At 36.6% G+C, this 24,712-nt stretch overlaps 1 protein-coding gene and 1 pseudogene across 3 annotated transcripts; both read left to right on the top strand.

The window, feature by feature from the left end:
- The first annotated feature begins 3,943 nt into the window (after positions 1–3,943).
- On the top strand, positions 3,944–12,778 carry LOC127835322 (uncharacterized). Of its 3 annotated transcripts, none has more exons than XM_052361688.1 (3): positions 3,944–4,603; positions 11,303–11,411; positions 12,054–12,778. In XM_052361688.1, exons 2-3 carry the CDS (start codon positions 11,314–11,316, stop codon positions 12,640–12,642), a joined length of 687 nt encoding a protein of 228 aa, XP_052217648.1. In that variant the 5' UTR covers positions 3,944–4,603; positions 11,303–11,313; the 3' UTR covers positions 12,643–12,778. The 3 variants fall into 3 exon arrangements, with proteins under 3 accessions (XP_052217648.1, XP_052217656.1, XP_052217659.1); XM_052361696.1 differs by lacking the exon at positions 3,944–4,603 and adding an exon at positions 5,246–5,926; XM_052361699.1 differs by lacking the exon at positions 3,944–4,603 and adding an exon at positions 6,914–7,366.
- A 1,643-nt stretch (positions 12,779–14,421) lies between these two features.
- The window catches only part of LOC127835260 (ultra-long-chain fatty acid omega-hydroxylase-like), a 35,671-nt pseudogene continuing 25,380 nt past the window's right edge, over positions 14,422–24,712 (top strand).

The raw sequence follows: 24,712 nt of genomic DNA, 5'->3' as shown, positions 1-24,712 counted from the left end.
GTTTCACCGACGCTCTCAGTAAATAACACAGTCATAATTTGACATCGACACTCTCATTGAATGCCACAAGCCAGAATGTGTCACCGACACTCTCATTGAATGCCACAGCCCGAATGTGTCACGATTGCTCTCAGTGAACGCCACAAACCGAAATGTGTCACCGACGCTCTCAGTGAATGCCACTGCCAGAATGTGTCACGGTTGCTCTCAGTGAATGCCACAAGCCGAAATGTGTCACCGACGCTCTCAGTGAATGCCAAAATCCAGAATATGTCACCGATGCTCTTAGTGAATGCCTCAAGCCAGAATCTGTCATGGTTTCTGACAGTGAATGCCAAAACCAGAATATGTCACCGACGCTCTCAGTAAATGCCACAAGCAAATATATTTTACCGACGCTCTCAGTGGATGCCACAAGCCAGAATGTGTCACCGACGCTCTCAGTGAATGCCACAAGCCGGAATGTGTCACGGTTGCTCTCAGCTAATGTCAAAAGCCAGAATGTGTTACCGACGCTCTCAGTGAATGTCAAAAGCCAAAATGTGTCACCGACGCTCTCAGTGAATGCAACAAGCCAGAATGTGTCACGGTTGCTCTCAGTGAATGCCGCAAGCCAGAATGTGTCACATACGTTCTCAGTGAATGCCACAAGCCAATATATTCCACCGACGCTCTCAGAGAATGCCACAAGCCAGAATGTGTTAACGACGCTCTCAGTGAATGCCACAAGCCAAAATGTGTCACGGTTGCTTTCAGTGAATGCCACAAGCAAGAATGTGTCACTGATGCTCTCAGTGAATGTCACAACCCAAAATGTGCCACCGACGCTCTTAGTGAATTCCACAAGCCAAAATGTGACACCGACGCTCTCAGTAAATGACACAACCAGAATGTTGCAAGGACCCTCTCAGTGAATGCCACAAGCCAGAATGTGTCACCGACGCTCTTAGTGAATGCCACAGCCAGAATGTGTCACAGTTGCTCTCAGTAAATGCCACAAGCCACAATGTGTCACAGACGCTCTAAGTGAATGCCACAAGCCAATTTATATCACCGACGCTCTCAGTGAATGTCACAAGCCAGAATATGTCAACGACGCTCTCAGTGAATTCCACAAGCCAGAATGTGTCACGGTTGCTCTCAGTGAATGCCACAAACAATAATGTGTAACCGACGCTCTCAGTTAATGCCACAAGCCAAAATGTGTCACCGACACTCTTAGTGAATGCCACAAGCTAGAATGTGTCACCGACGCTCTCAGTGAATTCTGCTGCCAAAATGTGTCACCGACGCTGTCAGTGAATGTCACAAGCCAAAATGTGTCACCGACGCTCTCAGTGAATGCCACTAGCCAAATTGTGTTCTCGACGCTCTCAGTGAATGCCACAGCCAAAATGTGTCACCGACACTCTTAGTGAATGCCACAAGCCTAAATGTGTCACCGACGCTGTCAGTGAATGTCACAGCCAAAATGTGTCACCGACGCTCGCAGTGAATGCCATAAGCCAAAATGTGTCACCGACTCTCTCAGTGAATGCCTTAAACCAATATATTTCGCCGACGCTCTCAGTGAATGCCACAGCCAGAATGTGTCACCGACGCTCTCAGTGAATGCCACAGCCAGAATGTGTCACCGACGCTTTCAGTGAATGCCACAGCCAGAATGTGTCACCGACTCTCTCAGTAAATGCAAAAGCCAGAAAGTGTCACGGTTGCTCTCAGTAAATGTCACAGCCATGTGTCAACGACGCTCTCAGTGAATGCCACTGCAAAAATGTGTCACCGACGCTCTCAGTGAATGCAACTAGCCAAAATGTGTCACCGACTTTCTCAGTAAATGCAACAGCCAGAATGTGTCACGGTTGCTCTTAGTAAATGTCACAGCCAAAATGTGTGAACGACGCTCTCAGTGAATGCCACAGCAAAAATGTGTCATGGACGCTCTCAGTGAATGCCACAACCCAAAATGTGTCACCGACGCTCTCGGTGAATTGCACAAGCCAGAAAGTGTCACGGACGCTTTCAGTGAATTTCACAACCCAAAATGTGTCACCGACGCTCTCAGTGAATTCCACAAGCCAGAAGGTGACACCGACGCTCTCAGTGAATGCCACAAGCCAGAATGTTGCAAGGACGCACTCAGTGAATTCCACAAGCCAGAATGTGACACCGACGCTCTCAGTAAATGCCTCAGCCAAACTGTTGCAAGGACGCTCTCAGTGAATGCCACAGCCAGAATGTCACACGGACGCTCTCAGTGAATGCCACAGCCAGAATGTGTCACGGATGCTCTCATTGAATGCCACAAGCCAGAATATGTCACCGACCCTCTCAGTGAATGCCACAAGCCAGAATGTGACACCAACTCTCTCAGTGAATGCCACAAGCCAGAATGTGACACCGACGCTCTCAGTGAATGCCACAATCCAGAATGAATCACGGACGCTCTCATTGAATGCCACAAGCCAGAATGTGACACCGACGCTCTCAGTGAATGCCACAAGCCAGAATGTGACACCCACGCTCTCAGTGAATTCCACAAGCCAGAATGTGACACCTACGCTCTCAGTTAATGCCACAAGCCAGAATATGTCACCGACCCTCTCAGTGAATGCCACAAGTCAGAATGTGACACCTACGCTCTCAGTGAATGCCACAACCAGAATGTGACACCTATGCTCTCAGTGAATGCCACAAGCCAGAATGTGTCACCGACCCTCTCAGTGAATGCCACAAGCCAGAATGTGACACCTACGCTCTCAGTGAATGCCAAAAGCCAAAAGTTGTCACAGACGCTCGTTGATTTCCTTCACTGTGTTGAGCAGCACCATCGTGTGCTTTCTTTAGACCGAGAACTCATATGTTATCACATAAAGCAGTTTTAGAACACATATATAATTTGACATTACAACTTTTGAAAAATATGTCAAGAGGGCAGGCAATTGATTGTTTTATCATTAGATAATTTCAATTTTTCATGTTTAGTTGTTCGTAGTCAAGAACACGTGTTTGTATTGTATATAATAAAGTTAAACTTTTTATTTAAAACTACTATAAAATTATTCAAAAGAAATGTACTTTCTACTAGGCATTTGGCAATCCAACACCAGTATTGTATAATTAATGCGATTAATTAGTTATGCTTTGAACTTGTCTAACGACTTGTGACCAATTTGAATACTCCCATACTATGCGTATGTGGAATAAGTATTACATGTATAGACATTCCGATAAATAACAAAATATGTACCAGACAAGTGTTGGTTGTTGTGGTGGTAAACAATAGTGCTTGTTTCGTATAATGAAGCGCATACGAATACCGATATATTAACTTTATATGTAAGCAACATCAGCATATAAAAGCTCAAAAATACAGTTAAGTTCAGCATTTCACATACCCCGGTAATGTCAGAATGTGTTTAATATTAAGTCATAAAAATAACATAAATATCATTTATTTAATTATCTTTACATGACAAAGGGAAACTATAATTTTATTTCATTTAATTGGTGTTAAAAACTTCGATATTTGAAAGCCGTTAGTGTGTACTTCCATGATAATAATTGATTAAGTTTTTTAACTAACATATTTAGCACCTGTTTTGATGGAGCCGTTAGCGGGCCCCATTCAACTGTCAGATTTTACTCAGAGTGTCACGGGAGAAAACTGTGAACAGATCATTTTAATTTTTCACTCAAAACTACCAACGGCGGTAGACATACGTTAATTGGTTAACAATATTACGTCTCAGTTGGGTACATGTATAAAGAAGTTTGTTTCGTGGTAAAGTCATTCAACTGTCATAGATACAGAGATTAACATCAAAATAAACCAGTGTTTCAGGAGGAATTTTTCTGCTTGATTTTAGGCAAGAAGTTTATTTACTTTTCAAGTTTTTACTTATTTCTTTTAATTTTTGGAACAATGTCGCAATATAATTAAGAAACTTTTCTTATTATATATCTACAAACATATAATTATATTCTTTCTTTTAAATCGTAGACGTTACGTATTAAATTTAAACTCGTTTGGGAAAAACTGGACTCAATACATTTGCGTTAAGTGTCGCCCCAGATTAACATATGAAGACACATGCATTAAACCCCGTTTTCCCAGAGCGAGTCTATTAATATATACTATTATATATATATAACTGTACAATATAGCGAATTGCCGAAATTTGCAATCGCAGATAGAATGTTGTTTTATTCTAAATCTAGAGTTGTGTCCCTTGATAATGGCTGCACGTGTTTTTGTGCTCTGTTAAATTTTAGCAAATTTAGCGAAAATGGGGATAGATATCGGACTGTACCGGATAAGAATAGGACTGTTCTCAATGCCGTTTAAAACTGGATTTAAACTGCGTGTTTTGTGTGTTAAAAGGCAGTGCGTTAGTGTAGTTTTGCGGCTTGCAATTGCCCTCTCGTTATTAACACTACTGGGTGGAGATGTGGAAAAAATCCAGGACCGGTCACAAAGAACACCAGACAGCAAACGCTATCGTTTGCTCAGGTACCTGCGTCGGAAACACCGCCGCCGCCGCCGCAGTCATCACAACGAACCTCAAGAACTAGATCAAACAAAACGGACAATGATTCTGAGGTAATGAATTTTTTACGTGAAATGAAATTGGAATTGAAAAATGATCTCTCATCTATAAACAGTAAAAATAAACGATATTAGTAACACTGTGAACATATTGAAAAACGAAAATGAGCAGTTACGACAGGAGAATATGAGTATGAAACAGGAGCTTTCAAATGTGTCATCCAAATTAGATCGTCTCGAGGGTCATTCACGCAGAAACAATTTACGTTTTCTCGGTGTTAAGGTTCATGTAAAGTGTAAAAAGGCGTATTCTTCACATAGAAATACTTCAATAAATATTATGGCAATAAATTCAATTTATAAGTCAATAGCCTCGTAAACACTTGTAGAACATATAAGAAAATGCTAATAAAAAAAGATATGATACAAAATGTTGCTTTTGAAGAAATATACAGCGCATGCATGAAATTATCAAAATAACAAACGGAGTTAAATTGAACAAATTCCTTTGGTCAAAATATTGTATACACTTAATGTTAGGTACTACAAATGAAAAGTCCACACAACACACACCAACAATCCTTAAATAAGGAAAAGAAAAACATAAAAAAAATGTCAAAGTTAACACAATAATTGGGAACTACTTTAAGTATGGTGGACTTACCAGTGAACCTTCATTTTCAAAATTACTTATTTTCTCGCAATACAGTACTCATTATAGTCACAAAATGACACAATTACAAAAAATAAACTATATTACCAAAAGGGAAAACACTTTGATTGTTCATTTGAAATATATAGGACTCGGAAAGACGACTAATTGGCTACCTTAAAACAAATTACAACATGTTTATGTCACATCTCGAACTCCATACACGTTAATTAAACATGTGGGGCATAAAACATCCGGTTTCAAGGAAGTCGACATAACAATATTTCAATTAACGATCTAGGCATAATATTTGTGGGATCGGAAAAATGAATTATACAAATGTTGGGCACACGCACATATTAAACCAACTGAACACTTACATTTCTATAAAAACCTTGTCATCGATGAAAAAGTGCATTTGTTATTGTCTTGTCATGTTTACTTGTTCAGGAAGCCATTATTTGCCGGAAGTATATTCGAAAAATATTTCGTTTCAAAATCGATCATGGATAAATTACTCACGATCCGTTTGTTCTAAAATTTGTATAATTTGTTTATGAGGTAATTTCAAGTTATGTTATAAAGTAAATATTTAATATAAGCAATATTTAACAAATTCGCAAATACGAATCAATACACATTTCTGACCAAGATGGACGACCGATGAAATTAAATCGGGAGGAGAGTCAATTATATCAAGATTCTTTTCAAATAGTGCGTTTCAAGTAAGTGTCATTGTTATGGAGATATTATGAAAATGATATATTTTCATTAATTTTATTTTATAAGATCATAACTCTTATTGATCGCATGCTATGCGCGCAGAAAGTTAGTATTTTTCCAAAATCTATAAATAGCGACTCATGGCATTGACATGTTCATTTTGAAATACGCATAGTGTCTTTGTGGGGCTGTATTGACGCAATTCAATGCTCGGAGTACCTTACATATAACTTGCGTATACTGTTGGTGTTTTTATTTGGTGCATTTGTGTTTTTTTAATGAAATTGAGAATTTGCCATACGTTGCAATATTTTTGATAATAATTACATTATTACTACCATTTGTGAGTGTTTTTTTTAATTGTGTACATATATGGAATAAAAATGTGATTATTGCAACCATATGTAAATTTCATTAACTTATTTTGGGTATAACTGATCATTTTTATATTTTAAAATTTCATCTATATGGGGTCATTTTGGGACTTTACATGAACCTTAATGGGCGTGTGAGTGAGAGCTGGGAAGAAACTGAACAGAAGGTGCGACACTTTATTTCAAACACACTTGGGCTGACAGATATGCATGATGTTGAGATTGAAAGGGCGCATAGGGTTGGAAGTCAGCGATTAGACAACTGCCCAATAATTGCGAAATTTTCCAGATATAAGGATCGAGAGACGATTCTTAAAACGGCGCGTCAAACTCTAACTGCACAATCACAATTCTCAGTACGAGAGGACTTTACTGAAAGAGTCCAATTACACAGAAGACAATTGTCGCATAAACTAGTCACGGCCAGAAACGAGGGAAAATTTGCATCGCTACGCTTCGATAAACTTGTAATTGACGGAGACGTGTACAAGTTTAATGAAGTAACACAATCGGTCGAGCGTATAGGCAATTCACGGGTACATAGCGCGGATCGACACCAGCAAATCCCGCCACCGAATAACTCTTGCCGAATTCGTGGAGTGAGACAATATGGACAGTCACGCAACGCTGATCGCCAGCAATGTGGTCAGCATGAATCAGGACGTGTCGACAGAAATATATCACGTGACCATGGAGCAGAGGGGAATAACCGGCAAAGTGGTCAACATGAATCGGGACGTGTTGACAGCAATATATCACGTGACCATGGAGCAGATGGGGATAGCCAATCGGAGACGGACTTTCTTTTGGAGGGCGATGCAACTGGTGTTGACTAGGAAGTGGGTCAAGGCCCAAAAATAAACATAAATATTTGCACGTGGAATGTGTGCGGGTTAAAGAAGTTTGTAAATAACTGTTTTGTTTTAAATGTCTTAACAAATTTCGATATTCTGGGTTTACTAGAGACGTGGGGAGATATTAGCGGACAGTTTAATGATTTATTAGAAGGATATTGTTGCTTTGATAATGTCAGAGTTAGGCAAAATAATGCTTTACGTAATAGTGGAGGTATTTCAGTTTTTGTAAAAAGTCACTTAACAAAAGATGGCTTAGTTACACGAATTTGTTCGGATTTTATTGATTGTGTTGTACTTTATTTGAAAGTGAGCTGTTTCAATTGTCCATCTGATATTATTTTGTACATTGCATATGTCTCGCCAGAAGGGTCACCGATATACGAACACAGAGATGATACAAACGGAATTACTTATATCGACGAAAAGCTCTTATTGTTAAAAAATATATATCCCGATTGTATGTTATATCTTGCAGGTGATCTAAATGCTAGGACTAAAACTATGCTGGACTACATTCCTGCAGATAACATTGACTTTATTTTTAATTCAGAGGTAGACTACACTACAGATGATTTTGAGATGCCGAGAAATAATAAGGATAATATTTATAATTCATTCGGGCATACTTTATTAGAACTCTGCTGTGCTCATGGAATTCATATACTCAATGGGCGTGTTACTGGTGACCCTGATGGTGAGTTTACATGCATTACACAAAATGGAGCGAGTTTAGTTGATTATCACATTATTTCAACTGATTTATTTCAATTTGTTACGAAGTTTAATATTTTATCCTTTGATGAATCTGACCATTTCCCTATATGCGCTACTATGATTTTTCATAGAAAAAATAGCAACAGGAATGTTGATTTACCTTCTTCCCGTAGCATTCAAAGTAACATCACTGATGATAATATTAAACTTGATAAATTTAAATGGAATGATACGCTTAGGGATAGATTTATTGAGACTTTTGTTAATATGTATAACTTATGCAAAGACAACATTTTTCATCAAATTACTGTAGATATGAACCAGGCTCTTCAAACAATAGTATCACTTTATAAAACTGCTGCAGAAAACATGAAAGTCCATAATAGAACCAAACAACGTAACGTTTATGAACGGCAAGATACACCATGGTGGGATAATGAATGTGATAATTTGAAATATTGTAAATATAAAGCTTTGAGAAAATTCCGGGTCACAAGCTCAAGGGGGGATTTGCAAATTTACATAAACGAAAAAAGAAATTTTAAAGAAATGTGTAAAAACAAGAAGGATATTTTCCAACACAATATGAGAAATAGGCTATGCCAAGCACGTAGTAATCCAAATTTATTTTGGCAAACAATTAAAAGTGCAAATTATAAAAAAGCTTCACATTGTAGTTATCAGCAACAAATCAAACAAAGTGATTGGTTAAATTATTTTAATCACTTATTATATCGAGAAAATATGCTCATGATTGCAACTTCTGAAGAAGCTGCATTACCTGAATATGATTTAGTTCTAAATAGTCCTATCACACAAGAAGAAATAATGAGAAGTATTAATAAATTAAAAATGGGAAGGGCGCAGGGGTTTGATGGTATAGGGGCAGAGTTTTATAAAAACACGGCTAATGTTATATGTCCAGTATTTTGCTCTCTTTTTAATCATATTCTTAATACAGGTGTTTTCCTGACATGTGGAGCGAAAGCATTATTGTTCCCTTACACAAATGCGGTTCTAAACTGGAACCGACAAATTATAGAGGTATTTCTTTAATAAATGTAATGTATAAAATATTTGGAAATATTGTTAATTCACGATTGTGTACTTGGGCCGAAGAATTTGGCAAACTAGATGAGTCGCAATCAGGTTTTCGGAAAGGTTATTCTACAATTGATAACATATTCGTATTACAAAGCATGGTACAAAAATATATAACTAAGCCAGGAGGAAGGTTTTATGTATTATACGTTGATTTTCAAAGGGCTTATGATGGTATATTGCACCATAAACTATTTGACATAATGCAGAAAATAGGTTTAAAAGGAAAACTTTATAATGTCCTTGTCTCTATGTACTCTAATTTACGGAGTCGCGTGCGAGTCATAAATAACAATGTTACCACTGATTTTAGGTGTAACATTGGCACAAGACAAGGGGACGTAACTAGCACGATCATTTTTAATTTATTCATAAATGAGTTATCCCTTTACCTGCGTGACTAGGGTCATCAAGGAATTTTTATTACGGATGACATACCAAATATACAATGTATATTATTTGCCGATGATGTTGCGAGTTGCTCTGAAACGGCTATTGAACTACAGCGTCAATTAAATGGTATTTCTGATTTTTGTCGAATGAGTGGCATGACTGTTAATGAAAAGAAAACCGAAATAATTGTATTTAGAAATGGTGGCCCATTGCGGTCATATGAAAATTGGTTCTATAATGGAAAGCATGTAAATGTCACGTCAGTGTACAAGTACATGGGTCTACTGTTTACTCCTAAATTAAGTTGGTCCAAGGCTAAAGCTAAGTTGGCAATGCAAGCAAAAAAATCTATTAATGCCATAAAAAGTTGCCAAGGCTATTTTGGAAAATTTGACATTCAAGAGTATTTTAAACTTTTTGATTCAATGGTTAAGCCGATCCTTTTATACGGGGCTGAAATTTGGGGTCATACCCTTTCTGAAAATATAGAACAAGTCCAGGCTCAATTTTGCAAAGATTTTATTGGTTTGAATAGGTCAACAAACAATTGCATGGCCCTAGGGGAGGTTGGTAGATTAGAATTATGTGTAGAATATCATTTCAAGTGTGTTAAATACTGGTGTAAACTTATTCATATGCCATTGCATAGATATCCAAAAAATTGTTATAATATGTTAAAACGCCAGGATGAAATCGGAAGGACAAATTGGGCTACTTCTGTAAAAAATCTGTTATTTAATTATGGATTTGGTTATGTCTGGGTGTATCAAGATGTTGGCAATGTTGATGTATTTTTACAACTGTTTAAAGATCGCCTTATTTGTTGTAACACGCAAAAATGGTCAGGGAGTTTATTCGACTCGTCTAGATGTGAAACATATAGAATGTATAAATCATTGCTTGAACCAGAAAAATATCTTTCGCTTAAAATACCATTCTTTTATAGAAAAGCATTTGCAAAGTTCAGATGTTCCAACCACAAGTTTCTTATTGAAACTGGACGACATCTTGGTATAGAGCATGGTCTTCGATATTGTATACATTGTCTAAATGTAGAAAACACACGTGTCATTGAAAACGAATTTCATGTATTTTTTTATTGTTCTAAATTTCACGAAGAACGTAACATTCACCTTTTTTCTTGGTATACAGGAAACAGAGAAGAAATAGATTTTATTAATCTGATGAAAACAAAAAATGATCTTACATTGAAGAAAATTGTATTATTTATATATATGTTAATGCGAAAAGTTTAAACATAAAACTATTCACAACTCATGCATGTTAAATATGACATGTCTGTATATTGTATTTTGGGCCGGTGGCCTTTATTTACAAAATAAATTGTCTTGTCTTGTCTTGTCTTGTGCATTTATGTTATTCGAATCCTTTATCGCATTAATATTGTACGTTTATTTGTTTCACTCAATTATACGTATTACACATTTTGTATTATAATTATAAGATCATCATAATTACCGTAAAACTGTTAATAATATCGTATTTGTATACATGCTAGAATTACGCTTCCAGCTTTCTCCTTTATGACCGATTGCATCAACAGCATAGGGCATCTTGAGTCAGTGTTCTGGGTAGAACCATGACTTAGTGCCTTCAGACTGGACTCATAGAATTCTCACTAGGATCAAACCCGGGCCCTCCATCAGATCGCTAGATGGATACCATTTTGTCACGGCGAATGTGTACTTATGTTATATATTAAATATTATATACAAATGTTTTAATTATTGTATATCACATATTATATATTATATATCAGAGAATATATATTATATATAATATATTATACATGTATATTAAATAATATAATATTGTTTAAATATATTATATATTGTATAAGAATTATCATAAATAGTATATCTTATACCTGAAATAATATATATACGAGAAAATAACATGTTGCTTGAATCTTTTACAGGCAAAACTACGATGAAAAACATCATTATTATATCAACGGTCACAATCATTGGGGTCGCAGTTGCCACCGCAGTTGCATTCGCAGTATTCGTCTGCTGTAAAATCAAAAGGTATTTTCTGATTTGTGTATAAAAACCTAAAAATAGCCAAAAAGAGAAGAATGTTGTAATTTCAAGGTGAATTTGGCTTAAGACATTTTTGAGCCATGGGAAGTCCTGGTGTAATTAATTGAAAGTGAATGGGGCCCTTTCGCTACTGACGATACATATGCCCGGAATGGTCTCATTTATTGTAGCCGCGCTCTTGGAAAACGGGGTTTAATGTATCTGCGTAAAGTTAATTGCCAGATAAGCCTGGGTGAAGCCCGCACAATATTTCACACTTTTTTCAGTTTAAATAACATATCTTCTTAACGTTAATCCAGTTTAGGCGAAATGTGTCATCCCTGATTGGCCTGATTCGACAGCAAATGCGTTAAACCCGGTTTTCCCAAATCGTGGTTCATTTTTATTTATTATTAATATGTAATTAGCATATTGTGAATCCTCATTTAGATTAATAACATCTATTCGCTATTTTTGTAGTAAGTGTTAACGTGTATTCAAATACATGACATACCGCCATTTTGGCCTTATAGTTTAGTTTCTTTGAGTGTGAATTTTAATTAGTTCTTAACAGAAACTCGAAACTTTTACAAGGTACATTGACATGATGTAATATAAACGACATCATGCTGAGCTTTTGTCTTACAGGAAAGCGAACGAGGACCATCGACCAAGCATATCCGACGGCATTTCTGAATCAACTGACCCCCTCGTTAATTCAAAAGATTCCCTGCACTACAATATCTGTGATGTAAGCTACCAAATAAGTGACGTCAGCGAATATGCCACTCCATCGGACGTTCCGGATGACTGGCCGAGCATTGCCCGTTCCCGCCCGGCTGCTATGAAGAGCGAATATGACACCCTTTCCAATTTCAAAGCGACGAAGAAATCCAATAGCCGAGTGGCGTTGGTGCACGCTTACAGTCACGTGTCAATAGTCCCAGCCAATGAGATACTCGAAAATGATTCCACGATTGAAAACGAATATGATGTGTCGACCTTGAATAGGCGACCTTCCGTGACCATTTTAGACCAAAACGCATACAGTCGCATGGCAATAGTTCCAACCAATCAGAAACTTGAGAGAGAATCAAATATTGAAAACGAATATGACCTGTCGACCTTGAATAGGCGACCTTCCGTGTCCATTTTAGACCAAAACGCTTACAGTCACGTGGCAATAGTTCCAACCAATCAGAAACTCGAGAGAGATTCAAACATGGAAAACACATGACCAAAGTTTTAGCTGCGCATGCGCAGGAACATTTTATGAATGTAAAAAAAATACGACGTAATGTTTACTGCTCATATTTATTTTAAGCTCTCTTTTATTTTCAGATTTTAATTCTTTAAAATAAAAGTATTGTTGCTCTTGTATTATCAATGGGACATTTGGATCGGCACCAAAGCATTTTCAATCGGCCCTGTCTTAAACGTCGGTCACGTCCGACACTTTTGAGAATGTCTGCTCGTGGCATTGGAGATGCGTTTGTAACTTATTGAACGAAGTCGTAACATCAAAAACACGAAACATTCGCAGAATGTTTGCAGTTTTGGTTGAAAAACACGTAAAATTGCCGACATTTTCGACAATGTTTCCGAACGCCATATGCGTTTATACGTTTATACCTCCCATGAAAATAAAGCGCTATTGACTTAAAATTTCACGGAAAATTCGGCTTTAAAAACTTTAGGATCGGCGGGGTTCTGCTAGGTAGGGTCGGGTTGCCCGAAACACAGAATCTTTTTTTTGGCCCTATAGACAAAAACTACACGTTAAATTCATGTTGCCATTAATAAAAAATAATTCTTTGAAGATTTCACCTCTTACCACATCGATATTGTATTAGTGGCGTTTTTTTTTCTCCAGCTTGTACGTACCTCAGCGCTTCCCAATTGAGGCACTTTTCTTGAAGGGCTGGACATTTCTGATAAACCCCAACGACTGTGGAACTGCGATAAGTTGGGAAAATTCTTTGAGCACGATCCTGTCCAAGTAGTTGGGAAAAAGATGCCCTGTGTTTCCAGAACAAGTAACAGGTCTACAAATACAACGGTGATGGTGTGCGTCAACGCTCGGGGGAAGCGTGCGCCACCAATGTTCAGTGTTAAGGGGAAAACGAGCAAATCTCTCCATGGATTTAACAACGCCGACGCTCATCCTGGTGCCCGCTGGTTCTATGTAAAGGAAGGATGGATGACCGACGATATTGGAGAGAGGTTGTTTCTCAGCATGTTCCTGCCGGCTATTGGCCCAGAGCGTCCCCAGTTACTCATTCTGGATGGGCACAGCTCGCACGAGACGCTCGGGTTGCTGCAGTGCGCTATGGAGTAGAACGCCCACGTGCTCGCATTGCCGCCACACACGACCCACTAGATTCAGCCACTTGACAGGTCTGTGTTTGGACCTCTGAACAAGTATTACAACAGTGCCTGTTCAGAGTTCTTGACACAGAATGCACTTAACCTCGTCAATAAGTGGTCATTCCCCCTCATTGTTTCGCGTTGCTTGGGATAACGCAGTGGTTCCGTCCAACATCAAGATTGGGTTCCGGGAATGTGGGATTCATCCTCTGAATCCTATTGCAGTCCATTGCTCTGCCTTCGCGCCAAGCATCCCGACTGATACTCAAGCACCGGCTAGAGAGGTCATTGCTCCGTCGACAAGCGCGTTGTTGCCTGTAGGTAAACAGAATCAACTTATGATTTTATAAAATCTACATAACCCAGCCAAGGTGAATATATGGTATTATAAAAACGTATCGTATACTTAATAATAGTAGAAACAAGACATAACGACCTTTATTAAATGCCGAGTTTACGATAAAATATTTTTAGGCCGTATTGTTAGAGACAAGCCAAGTCTCGTGTTGCTTTTCTTAGCATCGCATAATAAACATATGTCTTTTCGGTAGTTAGCTTAAAACAATATTATTTTTCCATCTGGAATAGCATTTAAACACACACATATTTTCATGTTTATCATGCTTTACATTTTATAACAAAATTCAGACCGCGGAAGATGTTGATGCTGAACTGTCCCAAATCCTGGACATCAGTGATCCGACACAGCTGGTGGATCTCATTTCCACAGATGTGATATCGTGTACTCTGGTAAGAACCTTAGTTGTACGAATGTTTAAATTGTACAGTTAACACAATATCAATGCCATGGGACGTAGACATTCATACATACAAACCGAGTAAAAATATGTTAAAACATCTTGGTCATGATATTTCGTTAAATGCATTAAGTTATGTACTGTTTTTGATGAAAGCTACATTTTGTTTTGTTCCATAAAACGATCCGTTAAGTCATTTTAGCAAATATAAATGGTATCATTTCAATAGCATACGGTCCGAGATGATTTTTTCGATTGGGGGGGGGGGGGGAGTTAGGGGGGGGGGGGGGAGTTAGGGGGGGGGGGGCGACTGCGTCGGAAGCCCCACCCCTGGATCCGCTAGTGAATACATGAAATGCAAACAAGTATGTTTCGAAGTGGCTTTTGGTAGTCCGCAGCTCAGCCAACCCGATGGCAGTCCGAACCGAGTCGTACCGTCATCTCCAGAAGTGGCAGCAGCCATTGAGGCAGCGTTTCTGTCCCAGGACCTCCCGCAAAGTCAAATCCGCCTCAAAAGCGCACTGCCATTACCTCTCACCGTCTCCTAACCAGTGAAGAAATCATATCAGAGAAGAAAGCTGCTGTAGCTCTTAAGGAGAAGAGGGAAGAAAAGAAAAGAAAAAATAAACTAAATAAAAAAATGAAAGCAAAATCCACGTAGTTGTGGCATTTTGCTAACCAGAATTTGCTTAATAGCGTAGATATTTGTGTTGGGCTAGTTAGATGTTAGTAAGACTTACCACCACCAAGAATGTTTTGTTGGATTATCGTTTCGAATATCTGCTAGAGACATTAACTTCAGTATGTATCCATTAACTTTCTGTTACCATCTTATACAATGAGTGATTACTGGAGATAGCCTATATTGATTTTTTTGAAATCCTACATTTGTCCGACTTTTCCCTACGTGTCCGAAATTTTCCACGTCGTGTCCGAGTATTAACTTCCTCGTCCGAGTTTTTCAGGTTCCGCGGTTACGACAGTTGCTTAAAATTTATAATAGATCCGCAAATGATACGTCTGCACATAACGATAAAATCCGAGAGAAACCGTTTGATGCTTTCGGTAGCCTTTAATAGTCCGAAATATAACGTTGTGTAGGTCTTATGAAAACATGGCTATTGATGAGAGCTGAAAAGTGTCCGAGTTTACCCGGATTGACCCTATATTTCACAATATCATAAATATGACCATACCCGTCAAGGGCGCGTTTTAGAAACACGCTCATCCTTTTTGTGGTTGTTTATTTTCTCCTTAAAATGTTATCGATATGGATGTACAGACATAGGTCGGTGAGACTTATTGCAGATCGTGATTACGGTAGCCTTGTTTTTTGGAAAACAGGGCTTAATGAATGCATGTGTGTAAAGTGTCGATTCAGATTCGCCTGTGCAGTCAACACAGTTAATCAGGGACAAAACTGTCCTCCTAACCCAGATTTTCGCTAAGAATAGACTTCTTTCCAAACAAAAATACCATAAAATAGTTCGTCTTGGATTTTCCAATGCGGACTGCATACGCCTAGTTCTTCCAGAACGCGACTCATAGTTGCAGTAACAACATGCAACCCAATGTCTTTCAGGCTTATAGAAGATCATGTCCGCCTTACGTTCAAGATAGGTATATTTCGATGTGTACTTAAAGGGGCCTTTTCACGTTTTGGTAAATTGATAAAATTAAAAAAAGTTTCAGATTCCTTAATTTTCATTGTAGTAATGTATTTGTGAGGAAACGGTCATACATGTACTGACCATTTACAGTGCTCTTAAATATCCATTTGCTGCATCTTTTGACGATTTAAAAACCTGAAAATTATAAAGCTTTGCAACGCGAAACGATTCAATCTCCACGCAGAGTTGTCGTTGCTTGCTCTCACATACATTTGGTCACAGGAGTTTGAAATTCTATCCACAAAGCTATTCATTATCTAATGGCTAAATAATAAAAATATACCCCTATATAGTATGTAGTCTATATGCTATATAGGGCTCTATTTTTTATTATTTAGCCATTAGATTAGCTAAATATGGATAGAATTTCAAACTCCTGTGATTAGATCAAGCTATGCTGTTTCCAGTCAAATCTATGTGCGGAGTTTGGGGTAAGTTTGTCAGTTGTTCGAGCCCAGTTGAGGGTTGCTTTTTTCTTTTTTAAATTTTTAATGGAGCTTGTTTAGATCAAATGTTTTAACATTTATCAATATAAAGCATTTAGTGACAAACTTCAATACATGCCAACATCCGTGAAAAGGTCCCTTATGAGTTTAAGAAGATCTAGCTGAAGAAAAAAATCACCACAACTAATTTGTTGATATATGCTGAGATTTCAAAAAGTCGCTTTAACAAACTACGTAATGAATTAATATTGCGCGAATGTCGATATAAGTAACATTCACACTATTACGAGTACAAGTCCCTTTAAGGTTGTTTTAATGATGTACACTGAGATTGTTTCCCTTGTTCATAGAAATATAACAAGCACAGTTATGCCCCTTTTAAATAATTCAGACATTGATAGCAAAGTTCATGATTGTTGTGTTTTTTTCGAACAAAGTTTAATATTTTGTATTTGCTTTACATTAAAAAATTACACAATTTTTATGCCACAGTGATACCTGGAAAGTTTGTAGTTTATGCTCATTGCTTTGAAAAATCTTTATCAAACGTACCCTTACGAAAAAATACGTTCTTCTCCTTCAAGCCAAAGACCTGTATTTTATAGGTCTTTGTAATGCTTTGACTCAAACTCAAAGTTTGAGCATGTATGGGAACAAACCTACAGCTTAAAGATTTCCTCGTAAAGGCCAAAACCATGAATGAAATGTGTCTCACGTGTCTTGATTGAAATCGATTTTCTAGACATAATAGTTTAGTTTAGTCTAAAGTTGGTAAAATAGTATCAATACATGAAAAGGTCAAGGACAAATTTTGTTGGATAACAGCATTTAGAATCTATTAGAATTTATACTAGCTCTATATTTAACTTAAATGTTCTGTTTAACAAGTAATGCTATAATGATACTGTAACATCAAAAACAACAAAGGCGACTCAACAAGAGAGCGAGAACTGAGAAGTCAAGTTTGAGTAATGAATTATCCTCGAGTCACCTGTTTCGGTCGATGTTACAAATAATCGAAAATATTTTAGATTTAATACAATAAGGCCAGCATTTTTGTATTATTTGTTTTACCGGAGCGCCCAACCCTATTTTTTGACAAATAGTCCAGTCGTCGAAATTCGCACTAGTCCGACAGCAAAAAACTAGTATTTTTTCTTTCGGGCCTGTAGAAAATCCAATATTACAAGCCCGACATGCTTGTACAATTCATTAAAAAGAAAACGAGTTCCACTTTCATTTTCAATATTTGTAAACAAAGTTTTGAGCCGCTTAAATCAACAGCCACTTATGTTTTAACACACTGCGCACACGTGCTGGGCAATCAGCCGATAATTGGATAACTGCGCATAAAGCGCATGGTTTTGTGGTTACCGGATTACTATAATGTAAAATAAATGTTTTGCTTTGCGTTCGGGACACAAAGAGTAATGGCCGAACAGTTGTCATTCAAGAACGTTGTTGAGGAATGCGAATCTGAGGTAACTGTGATTGACGTATTTGTCAACTGGCTTTTTGTAGAATAACCTGGCACTTAATTGCTTATATATTTTCTGGTGGTTCAGGTTTGCTCTCTCTTTCACATGGATATATGGGATACATTTCTGCTAATTTTTTACCTAAACTTGATGTATATATTTATAATTGTGATTTGATTGAAATCCGTGTGTGAAATTAATTTCTTCATATTTCAGGATCCGAAAGAGGCTGGCTCAGATGACGAGGAAGCTAACTTGGATGAGGATGAAATTAATAAGAGATATGTATTGTATTCTAAAGATTGAATAAATGAATGCTTCTTTGGATGTTTTATGTTATGTTTATCTGCATTTTTAACAAAAATGTTTAGGCTAGTAAAATCTGACTCGGTCTTGTTCAAATTCCCATAGTACTAGCCCGACTTGCTTGTAGATTTAAATCTGAATTTCAATGACTGAAATACAAATAAAAATTAAAGTCACTTTCGTTTTTTAGCTCATCTATTTTTCGAACAAAAATTATGAGCTATTGTCAACACCTAGGCGTCGGCGTTGGCGTCGGCGTTGGCGTCAGCGTCTTATTAAGTTTTGCGTTTAGGTCCACTTTTCTCAGAAAGTATCAATGCTATTGCATTCAAACTTGGTACACTTACTTACTACATGAGGGGACTGGGCAGGCAAAGTTAGATAACTCTGACGTTCATTTTGACAGAATTATGTGCCCTTTTTATACTTAAAGTTTTGTGTTTAGGTCCATTTTATTCCTTAAGTATCAAAGCTATTCAATAATTGCTTTCATACTTGCAACACTGACTAACTATCATAAGGGAACTGTGCAGGCAAAGTTATGTAACTCTGACTGGCATTTTGACAGAATTTTGTGCCCTTTTTATACTTAGAAAATTTAAAATTTGGTTAAGTTTTGTGTTTAGGTCCACTTTATTCCTACAGTATCAAAGCTATTGCTTTCATACTTGCAACACTTATTAACTATCATAAGGGGACTGTGCAGGCAAAGTTATGGAACTCTGACTGGCATTTGGACGGAATTATGGCCCCTTTATACTTAGAAAATTGAAAATTTGGTTAAGTTTGTGTTTTGGTCCACTTTACCCCTAAAGTATCATAGATATTGCTTTCATACTTGGAACACTCGCAAACTATCATAAGGAGACAGTAAAAGGACAAGTTGCATAACTCTGGTTGTCATTTTTTACGGAATTATGGCCCTTTTTTGACTTAGTAACTTTGAATATATGGTTAAATTTTGTGTTTCGATTCACTTTACTTCTAAAGTATCAAGGCTATTGCTTTCAAACTTCAAATACTTTCATGCTATCATGAGGTTACTGTACCTGGCAAGTTGAATTTTACCTTGACCTTTGAATAACCTTGACTCTCAAGGTAAAATTATTAAATTTTGCTAAAATTACCATAACTTCTTTATTTATGATTAGATTTGATTGAATCTTTGACAAAACTACTCTTACCTGACATACCACAATAGACTCCACCCAAACCATCCCCTGTGCCCTCCCCCCTCCCCCCGAATCCCCCCCCCGCCCTATTTTTTTTTTAAGATCATCTCACAAATGACCACCACACCCTCACATTATCCCCCCCACCCCCAAGTATTTTTTAACGGTTAAATAATACAAATATTTATTTTTATTATTTTATTTTTGAAATACCGTCCAACAACCATCGCACCCAAGAATCCCCCCCCCCCCTCCCGAATTTTTTTTTTGCATATTTTCCCGCATTTTGGAAGATAATGTAATAAATGTTTACACCCCCCCACACTATACTACCCCCACACTATACACCCCCTTTCACTCCACCTCTCCCTCCTTTGTGATTTAAATTGAGAGTCCCTTCACCTTTAAAAAGAAAATAGATTAGCGGTCTTCACCCACAAGGTGGTGCTCTTGTTTTATTTACATTTCACCCGCCGACCTGGTATTTTATCCAAAACTAGAAAAATAATCCGCAGATTGCCGAAAGTGTTGTTCAAAATGTGTTTATAATACGGGTTGTTTCGTCAGCGGTTTTCATTGATCATTGCAGCCAATACCACGCTATTAGCCAATCGACGAGTATTTAACATATGATTTTCACATTGCATTTCCGAAAAGGCGGACATTAACAACAACGAGACAAATGTAGCATATTTTAAAATCAAATTAATTTAAAACGGAGCAGAAACAAGTTCAATTAGAAAAGTTAATCTTCAGAACACCATTGTTGACATCATTCCCATATTATGTGATACGAAATGAAAAATAATAAGAGTTTTGCAGATGATGCAGAGGTGTCACCATCGATATTTTTCGGTGTGTTAAAAAGTTTTGGGAAGGTTTAATAAATATGCGTATTTATTAAAATGTAGATTCTGAAATATTTTTATAGATAAAAATCAACATCCCAAAAATGTCCAAGAAGTACTACTTTACTTTTCTTTATAATGAACATGAGGACTGAACCACAGGTAATTGCATCAATAATCCCATTCCCCACCCACCCATATATGTTCTTTATTTAGAAAAAAAGTATGCAACTCAGCTTCTGAAGAAAATAACATTGGGTCCGGATGTTCGTATATCCGTCAAAGACACAATAAAGTTTTAATTATTTTTCTTGACACAGTAGCAAATTAACATGCTGATTATTCTTCATTAACTCAAAACAATTTTTTTCCATATATTAAACTGTATAACTATTTTATATCAACATTTTAACCATTTTTCTGGTATCTTTTGACCAAGTTACGTCCCTTTGTTTGGATCAGTTCATTTTATTGAATTTCTACAGACAAAACGAAGTTTGGCTTTCAAAATGTCATGAAAAAGTAAATGGAATTTATTTCTTATTTTTTTGATCAGTTTTGTAAATCAGAAATACATCTTAATGTATATTTCAAAAAATGAGTTATTATTTAGCCGAAATATGATGTTCTATCAACTGTACATAATGTTTTCATACTGCAGGATTTGTACTGCAAGAAATGCAATTAAATTTATCACACCTCAGGCTCTGTTGATAAATGTGCTCAATTGGCTCTATGTATTTGTTCCAAGGGTTATTATTATCTTCACATTTATATAGCTCTCTCTGTTTATTATATATCCAAGAAAATGTCATTGCTGTTTCTCCTTAAAATAATACAGACAACACATTCCAAATTTTCATTTGAACTTAAACTGTGAATTAGAGAGGAACAAAATAATATGTGCAAAAGTTTACACTATTTTATTTTGACAATACTGTGAGTCTTTTATGAAATTATTAAAATAAAATACTATTTTAAAAATATACAATTACATAGTTCAAAAGTTGTTTTATCTTAATAATTAATCTTGCAGGTAAATTATATACAGTCAGCAGAGTAATTCGTCTCGAACAATTTAAATCCTTGCTACATGTACTATTTAATTCTTTATACGGCTTTCACTTAAGAAAATGTTCAATGAAATAAATCTAGGTTTCTAGGTATATTGTGTCTTTATTTACCTCAATATTTTGTTGGGGTTAATGTGAAGCCAATGGACATGATACAAAAACTACGAAGATTACCACCATACAATGTTACATACAAAATAATTATCACCTAACCCATGCGTTTTGAGAGAATAAGCTTGTTTAAGCTCTTTATTATATAAATAAATATTAATCATGTGAAACAAGGATGGGTTATTTTTTACTCCAAATTTATGATTTGATCACACCTAGAAGAAGAAAACACTTACATGTTATACACACCAAATATTGATCCCCTGACCCTTGCGGTTTCTGTGTTGTTAGGGATTATTAAATACATTAATCTATATAAATCAGTTGACCCCTGAAGCGCAAACAGTTTTGGCCACGGAGACATGCTTTGAGGAAACGTAGCAAAGAACCACTATATGGTTGGCATGCAACGTAACAAACCAATGGGCCTTGCGGTTTCAGAGAATGAATATATAATTTATATTTATAAGCAAAACAGTAACCCCTAGAGAGGGCAAATTTTCTGCATGATTTGAACAACTTTCAAAGAGAACCTCATAACGATGTTACACACCAAATATTGTAGTCATGCCCCTTGTGTTCACTTTACATATATAAACACTATAACTCTCTCTGAATATAAAATGAAATGCAGCACATGTTTTTATAAGTCTATAACTCTCGGTTTTTTAAATGAAAAATTCACATTTTATGTACTAGAACTTTCACTACACAAAGTTTGGATCAAGATCAATTCAAGCGCAGTCTGATCAGGATCCAAAGTGTTCGCTTAACGTCTTTAGAAGTACTGACTGAATGACAATTATGTTGAACAGTTTGGATCCTGATCAGACTGCTCATTTGGAGCCAAAATGGTCGCAATCGCCCTAAGATCAAATTTCCTGTTATGTGGCTAATTTTTTTCTCATGATTGATACAAATTATCATGATATAAAGCAAGTCTGTTGTATATTAAAGAGTATTTTTAGTGTGCATATTCCACCCATGGATGAAAGTTACAAAGTTGGTTGTTATTTAAAGCTAGTAAACAATGTAAAAAGTGTTCAAGCCTATTTTATTTAAGTCAAATGCATGCTATATTTGTTATAAACACACATGATATACACTCAACAAAAGTTTAACGATCACTATACTACACTACACACCTGGCGTGTTTAATAGTCTCTATTGAAGCTATATAGTATAATACATCCGAAAGGTGCTTTTACCTATAAATAGTCTATATATAAAAATATGTTTACTATTACTATAAAAAGCTTCTACAACAGTGTAATGAGATATATAAAACACTTAAAGGTTAATGCAAGTATACATAAGGTAAAATTGGCTGAATTTTAAATTTTCAAAAAAATAAAATAATCGGTTTAAATAGTTTTATTTATATTTTTTGGTAGACTGCTGACTTTTCATGCTTTTATTTTTATTTATCCCCCGGCTCATTTTTTTGGAAAAATTTCGCAAAAAAAAAATAAAAAATAAATGCTGGCCTAAGTCGGCAAAATAAAAAATTCGCACAGCAAGACTTATTTACATTCCATAAATTCATTTATTGAGATCGTTCAAGTGCTTTCCCTTTTTTCCATAACATCAAGATTCTGCTATGAAAACATATGAGGAAAGTTGTGTACTGCGTCACCTGTTTCGGTCGATTGACTCCAGACCTAAATATTTCACGAGGGTTGGCCTTACAGTTACATTAAAATAGTAGTGACTGTAGCAGGCCTCAGCTTACTCGGAACTATCAAAAACGAAGTTTCTTTATGTTTATGATATTATTGTAAAAAGAGCAAAAAAAAGTAATAGCAAAAATGATCAAAATGTCGATGGTAGTCAATTAAAATTAAAATCTGTACTGGTTATGTCCTTATTTTTTGATAAACACTTTGAGTAGCCGTCAATGTTGACATTTGCTATGTCCACACAAAACGATGACGTCATTCGTCACTTGGATAGAGCGCAAGCGCAATAAATCTACCATCGACCGAAATTGGTGACTGGACGATATATATAATAAATCATAATAATATTATGTCAATATTATACCTCACATAAATGTTTTTCTTCTTTGCGTATATAAACTACACGGGTCCGTTATTTGTAATAGTGACCGGTAAAGATGCACGCGCATCTAATAGTGCCCGCTAGAATAGTTATTTGTAATATTTGTGCAAGTTTTACAAGCGAGACATTTTTGCTTTATTTACTTAGGGTAAACGCACAATTCGTTTGGCAGGTCACAAGTGTGTGCTTTTTAAATGCCCCCGGTAGGGTGGCATAATAGCAGTTGAACTGTCCGTCAGTCAGTATGTCGGTCCGTCCGTCCGTCCGAAAACTTTAATGGTCATAACTTTTTCAATATTTAACATAGCAACTTGAAATTTGGCATGCATGTGCATCTCATGGAGCTGCACATTTTGAGTGGTGAAAGGTGAAGGTCATCCTTCAAGGTCAAATGTCTAATATATGGCGTCTGTCAGTCCGTCCGAAAACTTTAACATTGGCCATAACTTTTTCACTATTGAAGATAGCAACTTTATATTTGGCATGCATGTGTATCTCCTGGAGCTGAACATTTTGAGTGGTGAAAGGTGAAGGTCATCCTTCAAGGTTAAATGTCAAATATTCCGTCCTAAGACTTCAACATTGGCCATAACTTTTTCACTATTGAAGATAGCAACTTGATATTCGGCATGCATGAGTATCTCCTGGAGCTGAACATTTTGAGTGGTGAAAGGTGAAGGTCATCCTTCAAGGTCAAATGTCAAATATCCATCCGTCAAAAACTTGAATATGGACCATAACTTTTTAAATATTGAAGATAGCAACTTGATATTTGGCATGCATGTGTATCTCCTGAAGCTGAATATTTTGAGTGGTGGAAGGTAAAGGTCATCATTCAAGGTAAAAAAATAAATATTTTTTTTTTCTCCATTCAATCTCTTACTTACTTCTCATGGAGCTGCACATTTTGAGTGGTGAAAAGTCAAGGTCATCCTTCAAGGTCAAAGGTCAAATATATGGCTTCAAAGCGGCGCAACAGGGGGGCATTGTGTTTCTGACAAACACATCTCTTGTTAA

This window comes from Dreissena polymorpha, chromosome 1 (genome assembly GCF_020536995.1).
Source record: "Dreissena polymorpha isolate Duluth1 chromosome 1, UMN_Dpol_1.0, whole genome shotgun sequence".
In the NCBI taxonomy this organism is placed as follows: Eukaryota; Metazoa; Mollusca; class Bivalvia; order Myida; family Dreissenidae; genus Dreissena; species Dreissena polymorpha.
The sequence above is the reverse complement of the archived record's forward strand: the minus strand, read 5'-3'. Positions and strand labels throughout refer to the sequence as shown.